General features: G+C 35.0%; 1 protein-coding gene across 4 annotated transcripts in view; it reads left to right on the top strand.

The window, feature by feature from the left end:
- The first annotated feature begins 496 nt into the window (after positions 1-496).
- Positions 497-9,860, top strand: part of LOC126818471 (aquaporin-7) — a 28,602-nt gene continuing 19,238 nt past the window's right edge. For 2 of the 4 annotated variants that reach the window (XM_050545916.2, XM_050545913.2), the window contains exons 1-2: positions 497-648; positions 5,784-6,358. In XM_050545916.2, coding sequence (XP_050401873.2) covers positions 6,263-6,358 — 96 coding nt within the window. In that variant the 5' untranslated portion in view covers positions 497-648; positions 5,784-6,262. Of the gene's footprint in view, positions 649-4,966; positions 5,081-5,266; positions 5,283-5,783; positions 6,359-9,860 lie in introns of those variants that run through there. The other 2 variants (XM_050545914.2, XM_050545915.2) reach the window with 2 other exon arrangements.

Below are 9,860 nucleotides of genomic sequence, written 5' to 3'. Positions count from 1 at the left end.
TCCTTTATATAACACGACAATTCTATAATATTCAGATTATATTTTAAAGTTCTGTTCTAAAACGTGAAGCAATTTGAATGAAATATTGGAAAGAAAGTCAGCTACATTTACATAATTTCTGAGAAAAACGATATATTAGGTTATGAATATCAAATAATAATTTAGAATGAAAACAAAACCAAACATTTTTACAAAAATGCCGGTGAATTTTGTTTAAGAATTATTGTCTTTACATTTAGATATGTAAAAAAAAATGAAATCTCCCTAAGGGAAGTCAGTCTATACATACAATATAGTTTAAAAAGCGACGCGCGTACCGCAAATCAAAGGGCGACGCAGGGCTTTATAAAGGGCCACGTCGTGTTAAAACATCGACATCGCAAAAAAGCGACGTGCGACACGGGAAATGGCTGAAATAGAACATGAGTTTATCTAAAACAATAGTGTTAGGTAAACAGCTTGTTGAAATACTAGGTCAGACAGACAGAGTGCTGCTTTAAGTTAAAATGGAAGCAGTGTGAAACATGACACCGTTTAGTTGTACGGTTTTAATGTGTTGGCAGTCACTGCCACATCAACATAACGTCTCTAGCTGTGAAGGAAAACGTAACAGCATTTGTTTCTACTCATACATTCCTCGCAGACAATGTAGGAATATTTATGTTATTTATTTTATTGTGTTTTATGATAACCATGCTTTGCGATTTCAATTCACCGTTATATTAGGAACTAGCTGGCACTTCAACTAAAGCCACGACTTGAAATAGACAGGAATTGGGTTACTCTATTTTGTGTGTTTCTATATGATACAATATTATGATAACTACAGTATTGTGATCTTTTAGAGGCATGTAGTAACAGGATAGAGTAATAAACTATGACAGATACACATAAATAAGTAGCTGTTTTCCATAAGTATGTGTTATAGTTTATTACTGTATTGTGATGTGATAACTATTGTATTATGGTGTATGAAGTAAACTTCCAGTATTTAAACACAAATTTTAGATCGTATATGTCTATAAAATTCTTAGATTTAAGTCAAGACAAAATGCTGATTTGGGTTGAGCTCGCGTATATTGCGATTGGTCGTGGGGCAAAACCTACGCGATTAAGCGGAAGTGGGTTTGTTTTCTAATGTTTGCTTCGTTTTTGGCTTAAACTGTCGACAGTTTGAATGAAACATTTATTGAAGCCTTTTGCTACAGTTGTTGTCAACACTTTTTACATCTGTGACTAGTGCATGCATTAGCTTAAAAATCAAGCCATGTTTAAATACAGAAAGGTATCGTGCACAAGACAATGTATTTATACTATTTATAAATTGGCTAACCATTTTGCCCGAGTAGTGGCTTGTCTGCTTGTTCTTTGCATTATAACTATGGCGCTATTGCTTTGAGAGTATGTTCACAGATGAAGAACTTATCGCTCCAACAGAACCACTGAGCTACATGTGCGACACGCAATAGCACCATACACGTGGGGGGGTTTCATTGTCAAATTTGACACTTCAAGGAAGGGTTGATGAAAACTGCCGCGGGCTGGTTTATTCTATCCATGTTTGCTTTCCTATCGGTTCTTGCATAAGATTTTCTGTTTAGCGTATCTTTGCTTTAGTGTGTTACGTTTAATTTGATCGGGAGACGTGTTCGTCGACGTGAACGTCAACCGACAAAATAGTGCAAGAATTGACCATGGCTCTGCAAGAAGAGTGGGTCAGATTGTCCCAAATCGTGATTGGACGGTTGATTAGGAGCATGCCACGACGAACTGCTGAATATCTGAGGATTGGTGGAGCAATTACTCATTATTAAGACAAAAATCAAAAACGTCCATTTTCACTTTTGACGGTGTATATCTTTGCGAGTGAAGGGGTTGTTGGATGGCCGAATGGTTAGCAAGTGCGCGCCGTATCATAAGGCCTGTCATTGAGGCCACTGGAGTGGTTTCGAATCCCCGGTTGTACGTGACAAGGAGTAGGGTCGCCGCCTGTCCAACCTCGTGGGCTTTCTCCGGGTCCTCCGGTTTCCTCCCACTGCTAAAGACCCCCACGGTCAAGCGAATTATTGAAGTAAAATTAAAACCATGTTAGTCCCGCAACGATCTAGTTTGTGTCGAGTGGACGTTAAACCCCATTTCTCCCCCTCTCTCTTTGTGAGTGAAATGGGGCCGTCAGAGAAGCCTCCCATATTAACTGTTTATGTTCATGTGTAGGCAATTGGCCTGTTACTTAACATACACTGGTTACCTCTAATAAAAACAGCAGTGCATTTCCGCAGTTTTGTATTGATTCTGAATATCCCCTACTTTTTTTAAGAGTATATTATTGATCATGAATCTACCTATTCTGGGTTGTATGCCACTGGGTTCTGAAAATACCATTATATTACGATAAAATCATTGATCATGAATCGACCTATTTTGTAATATTATGTTAATTGTATTTTAATATCAGTTTATATCTATACACAAGCACGAGATTGACATTATGATAATACCCTGGGAAAACATAACGGCGTTTATATAAAAACGTTAAACCGAATTAAATAAATCAGCGCAAGATTGGACAGTCATTTAGAAAGACATATACATGTACAACGTGTATCAGTTAAAGATACATTATTGGAGATTAGATAAAGAGCTATCAGTTCTCACTATAATAGTTAAAAACTAGATAATGTAAAGGGAATTTCTGACAATTTCAGTCAAATTGATCCACTGTGAACCGAGAATTTAGCGATTGAATTTTCGGCCTAGCCTCGATCATCATTACTAATGTCGATATTATAAAAACATAGTCACAATTATCCATTTTATGATTAAATCATGAATGGAAGTTGATCAGCAAATCGGATCCTAATCCAATAAATATCGCAGGCTAGCGATGACATCGAGGGTTGATTATGGTCTGGATAAGTTAATTAATGTCTAATTAATAATTTAGATAACATTTCAGGCTTAAAGGATGACCCGTAATAATCAGATTTAGCTCTTGCATAGTGTATGTTTAAAGGATCCAAGTCTTTTTAACTCAATATCATACACAATCTTCGACATTGCAAACAAATTTGATGTTGTTATCCTACCGCGAAACGTTGGGCTTCTGATATCCAATATTTAAGACAAAATGAAAATTTTAAAATTGGCACACGAATCATGTGCCAGAATGCTTCCGAGCGCCAGTTGTATGAAGCGACTCGGCGAACGAGACTAAGCATATCCCATGTAGGAGAATACTACCGGTGTAGACTGGAATAACCAGACGCCAAAGACTGCCATTCAATTCAGACTCTTCGCAAGAACATAATTAGAAATTACTGTAAAAACAGAAACGATTGTATGTAAATCTTTGTATATACATTCATATTACATTATTATGTGCTTTGCGACCCATTTGTGTCCATTATTTTTAGGTGCCAAAGAATAGCGATTTAGCGCCTTTAAATCTACGATATGTCTGCCATACTTTATCGTAATTACACTCTAGGGGGGTATGTCATATATCGACTGTTTTATAACACAATTAGACGTTTACATGAATATATTATGTCGTTTACATTTTTGATAATTACTTCGATAGCTATTGCCCTTGATCACTTAAAAGCATTCTATTATGGATGCTTTAGGCGGAAAACCTTTATGTGCCATGTATGCTTTGTTTACTAATTATGAGGGAAAAATCCAGATCAACTCAATAATTATTTTCCGGGTTGTGGAAGTTCCCATCACATTCTTCTCAAAGTTATAAACACCCTTTGTTTTAAACATGATAAATTATCGGCGTATTACATTTTATAATATTCATGGCTTCAAGTCATTGATAGTCTATGTTCTTTTAAGATGTTGAACTAGATCGGAGCAGAACAGTAGGACGTTAAGCTCCATTTCATTTCATTTCAGATGTTGAACGATCTGGTTGATTATCAGCATGTGATAAATACAGCTTCCATTTTATTTCGACATTACTATTCCGACATCAAACCGTCTTGCCGACCAATGTTTCTCTTCCTGTTAAATTGTTTTAAAATTTAGGATATTGTCATCAAGTTTCTCCTCATAAATGGTGTAGAAGAAAGTCATACAAGCCAAATTTTAACAAATGAAATGAAATCAAATTAAATGCGGTTTAACGTTCTACTGTTCTGCTCCGACTGGGCTAATGAAGACGGCAAAAATTTTAACTAATATATATGCATGTTTAAATTTCTAAACCGTCAAAAACATTAGGAAATAAATTTGAATCAAGTTTCTTCCACACCCCGTGGAAACAGCGATGGCTCAGTGATTAAGGCGCTGGTTCAATAACCAGGTACCGAGTTAGATTCCTGTGTTAGTTTTCTGAAAAGTCGTTCGGATTGGACACGTGGGTGTGCACGTAAAAGAATCCTTGATAATTGGAATCCGGTTAAGAGTAGGCATCTATTTATCTCATCTATTGTGCAAAAAGTATACCCATCGTAATTAGCTCGGTTGACGCAGAAAGTAGGGCGTTAAACCCCATTTCATTTCAAACCCTTAGGCATTCAACATCATCACCAGTTGACAGTTTTTCAACAGAATCAATATAAAGAACTAAAATCAATTATATGCGTTAATAAAATGTTGAGAATGCTGACGTGGGACTTTATCATTAATGTTTGTTGAAGAGGAAGTTACAGTCTTCAGTTATTGGTTAGACACGTCGTATAGACAAGAATCGATGTTATAAATTATGCTAATCTTTCAGATCTAAAAGTTGAATATTCCATAAACTATGATGATTGCAAGTTGATAATAGGTCTGTTAGAAGTGTGTGCAGTAATCCGTCTAATGTGAATCCTAGTAGTTTATGATATTTGACTATTTGTTAGACTTCAAGTATGGACTGCAAGATTTTATACGTCACTTATCTACTACTCATTGTAATATATAACAATATTATATAGCACTTAGTATTGTAGATCAATAATTCATACTACATATGTTTACTTTATACACAGGGCTAGTTGTTATTTTCTCGGCCGATTTATTTTAACTGTGTTAAAACGGACATTTTTATTGAAAAGTTAGAAAGTGTTTCGGATTTTATAAACATTTAACGGTAAATATATCGTACAAAAGTGTGATGCTGTTTAGCTTTTGGAACGTTGGTCACGTTTCTGTGATGAAGTTGTGCGTAACATTACACGAATGTGTCATTTTGTGTTTTTGAATTTGAATTTGATTGCATCATTGCCGTGTAGTACTGATGGTATCTAATACATCGTCCTGGGGTTTAAAATGAGGTTACTGGAGTGGTCCTGGTATTTGTCTATTGTATAATTAGCTTTAATGTATGTTAAGATATAAAACTGTCATCGAATAAATTTAAGAAGTACGATTACTTTGTAAATCGCCACGAATCGGTAAAGCATACGTGTCGTACTTTGAATATTCAGTTAAGTAGGTTAGGTTTAAGTCATATTTCAGTGATGCAGGACGGAGGGCCTGACAAGGACAACTGTCTAGTCATTCGGATGAGACGAAAAACCGAGGTCCCGTGTATACATTGGAATGCACGTAAAAGATCCCTTGGCAGTTGGAATTCTATATAAGAATAGGCGATAGTGCCGCTGCCCGGGCAAAATTTCCCTCATAGCACACTGTGTGGCGTATGCCCGTCTTCATTAGCCCAGTATTGGAGCAGAACAGTAGGACGTTAAACCCCATTTCATTTCATTTAAGTCATATTCTTTGCAAAATTTGATACAAATCAGTCAATGTTTTTAATATGATAAAAATATTTTTTTGTTTTTAATTTTTAGGTCCAACTGATGATGACTCGTTAATGAATATGCAATATGAAATATAGATTTTTATATTCATAACATATACAGATTACCTAGCCCAGTGTAACGGAAAGGAATAGGAATCAACTACCAGAACCGTGTGTTCATAATAATCAGAATACTGAATGCCAATGCATTGTGTCAGTGCTTAGCTGCATTAAAATCGTTATACGAACTACTTTTCATAAGTGAAGTTTTACATGCAGTAAACGCTTTATTCAGAATTGCAGAATTAAGAAAGAAGGGTTCAGACCGAACTTTAACTTAAGAACGAAACGTAAAGCCGTGTGAAACTAAAAGTGTACTATGAATGAACTCGAGTGAAAACAGGATTAACTATGTCTTGTTTATGTGATACTGTCAGTAGTCCTCTCAGTTGACATTTTAAATAATTAGGTTACATGAATTTGTTCTAAATCAAATATTTAAACCCAATTAACCTACTCGCAATTACAATGGGTTGTGGAAGTTGTGAAACACGTCTTAGTCTACAGAAATATCCAATATGCAGGGAATTTTTAGCAGAATTTTTAGGAACATTTATTCTAATGGTAAGCCATTTTAAAGATTATAGCATTTTAATTCCCCACAGACATATTTTGGTTAATAAAACCTGTTAACTCCTATAATACATTTACCCTTGTCCTATATTAATATATACCATACTACCAACGGAAACGTTTAGTAAATAATCATGTCCATAAACTAACCGAAGTTTGGTATAGTTGAATAGACCAAATTTTCTTTATTTGGGTTATTTAACCCCGTTATGCAATTTAGATGCTGATTTCTGAATGGCTCCACATTTTAAGTTGAATATTTCCGACAAGGTAAATAATATGCCATATCTTTACAGTTTGGCATTTTCTTTAGGACTGATACCTGTGAAATATGTGACTGTCTCTTTAAGCGCCTCGTCAACTCAACTTAAACATTCTTGGCATTTTTACGCTGACTTATTTTGCTTTCCTTAGCTTCGTATAAAATAGAGAGGGGTTTTGGCCAAAAGAAAGGTTGCCAGTAGATTCAGGAAGCCTCCAATCTTTAACCACAATCAGTACTTAGTTGGCTACATTAAAGGGGGATTGGGTAAGATTAGATAGAGCTGATAGTTTTTGCTACAATAGTTAAAAATGAACAATGAAAACAGAAAATGCTAACAATTTCAGTCAGATTGCTTCACTGTGATCCGAGATATTACCGATTCAATTTTCGGCTAGCCTTGATCATCAATACTAACGTTGGTTCTATATAACAAAGGCTCGATTATCCAATTTCGAGTTAAAATATCCATCACAAAATGTATTCAAATCCACGAAAGTTCAGAGACTAACGATGGCATTGAGTGGTGATTATGGCCTGGATCAGTTAACTAATGTCTAATTAATAATTTAGATAACATTTCAGGCCTAAAGAAAATCCTGCAATAGGCAGATTTAGCTCTTGCATAATGTATGTTTAATATCTTTTAAAATATGATTTACTTTTAATTATGCACCTGGTAATCATTTGCGTTAGCGTCGGTTAATGTTTCGGGATAGAATACCAAACTATGGCTTGTGATGACACAAGTGCAATAAAAACGCCCCATTAAACAACTGCATGATAAACGATAAATACACCATTATGGTAAAGTATATAATCCAATAAAACAGAAATCAAATAAAAACCATTGACAATACCACCATAAAACAAGGTTTACATAAATTTCTAAAAGAATATAAAATAAAATGAAATAAAATGGGATTTAACGCCCTAAAGTTCAGCTCCGACACGACTAATCTAATAATGGAGACGGGTAAAATAATATTAAATTATATTTATGTCTAATTGCATAACAAATGATTATTTGATGTCCATTAACGGACATTGTATTATCGTGTATACATTTACCAGCATTCAATAACATTCATGTTTACTGAAAACGGGACCGTGTGGTTGTTATATACCAAATGGGTTATTTGTAGAAACAATTTTTATAATTTTTATCTTAATGTTGGCGAGGTATCTTAAATATTTGGACTCTGTTTCAGACATTATCTCCCAGTTGTTACTAATTATAGCATCAATAAAAAGTTATCCATCATTAGCTTTTTACAATTATTATTAAAGAGTCATTATGTAAGAGCTAAATGTGCATATTGGAAGTCTTTATTTTATATGTATGTCGACATTAGTATTTAGACATCTATTCACATGCCAAGTCTATAATCAGCTCTCTGGATCATCACATCCCGGAGATTGAAACACGGTCGCGATTTAATGAATTTAATTAAAAACTGCTGAATCAAGACAGGATAGCGATTAACAGGTACCGTTGCTACCATAATAAACAATCTATGCAACATCTTGTCAAAACTTCAAACAGCGATAACTTCGCTGAGAATAAAGTATTTTGAATAAACGTTTCAATATATTGATTTTACGTTGTCTATGTTTGAACTAATATAGCAAGAACGATCAGCTCTTTATCTAAATCCAACATAATGGAACTTTAATTTAAGAAACAGGTGGGAATTAAATTTATGTTACATAAAAACAAATCTCAACTAACTAATACGACTGACCTGGAAACTAGCCCAACAGAACGTCCATAAATATATATGTTAGTACAGCTGGGTACATAATACAAAACTCGATTGCGTCATTTATAGTACAGAAAATGCCTTGTGCATTCATTGTTAACAAAATACTATGTTATGTATACCCAGTGTCAACAAAGTGTATCACCCTCTGTTGAAAGACATTCATGAGTTGCCTGGAAGTCAATGGAATTTTGGAAGATACGGAACCGGATTAAGACCTATGGAGGCTCTAAGTACTTAGAAGATTTTGGTGGCCAAAATGTAAAAAATAAAAAAACATAAACAATCCGTCAAGCACGTGGTTAGAGTTTTTCTGAGCTTTTATGTACGTCATTATATATTGTGACAAAAAAGGTAACAGTAAGAAAAGACAAAAAAGACTGAAAAATTAATTGAAAGTTCTTAATTCATTTTTTAATAAAATATTCTGAATTAGTCATCTAACAAAACAGAAATTCTATGGTGCCCCTCTTCCCATGGTGCTTTTAGCGCGTACTTATTTTGCTTAATTGTTAATCCAGCACGGGGAAGATACACAAATTATTGAGATATAAACATTTAAAAACGTTTACTTATAGTTTTAGCAAAACATCGAGGTTTTTTTTTTAATGTAAACAAATTTACGATTGTTTAGCGAGCTAAATACCCCTGAAGCCACGCATCTAAGAGTACCTAATTCTGGATTAGACGTCAGGGTAAATAAGTTATTTTTGGACCAGCAACTGGGCCCTAAGCGCCACTGGTCTAGGTCTTTTTCTTGAGGGCTACACGCTTCTGAAAAAGCCTGACGGCTTCGTCATTTCGAGTACAATCAGTATGAAACTTTGCATGGTTGTTCCTGGGACAGACTTCGATTTTTGATCATATATGTCACAATTCCAATATGGCGGTGATTATAGTATTATCGTACAAGTTTCCACTTCCCGATTGAGCCATATAATTTTTGTCCTTTCATCGATCAAATCGTACAATTGAATTCTCGGATAATTTTTACATTTAAAAAATGTAAAAAAAAAGTATCCGAAAATTCAGTTGTATGTTGCATTAGATCCAATATCGCTGCCCCTTTAGTACTAGGTGGTGCCTTTAAGTTAGGCCATGGTCTCTTTTATGTATACATATTTAAATCGTTGCAAAGAGAGCGAGGGGTGGGAGGTTAACGTCCACTCGACACAAACTATGTCATTTCGGGACTAACATACGGCTCAATTGTATTTCAATAATTCGCTTGAGCGCAGGGGTTGAGGTTGGACAGGCGAGCCTTCTACACCTTGTCACGTACAACCGGGGAATCGAAACCACGCCACTTGACTCAATGACAGGCCTTATGATACAGCGCGCACGCGATACTGGGGAATTTCACACAAATTACTTCACTCTGAGCAATCGGCGATATATATAATTATAGGCTAGCATCGATGTGTCATAATTTAATATTGTGATTTAATATTAACAATTTAGTTTATTT

Source organism: Patella vulgata, chromosome 4, assembly GCF_932274485.2.
Source record: "Patella vulgata chromosome 4, xgPatVulg1.2, whole genome shotgun sequence".
Classification (NCBI taxonomy): domain Eukaryota; kingdom Metazoa; phylum Mollusca; class Gastropoda; family Patellidae; genus Patella; species Patella vulgata.
This window is presented reverse-complemented; position numbering and strand designations above follow the sequence as displayed.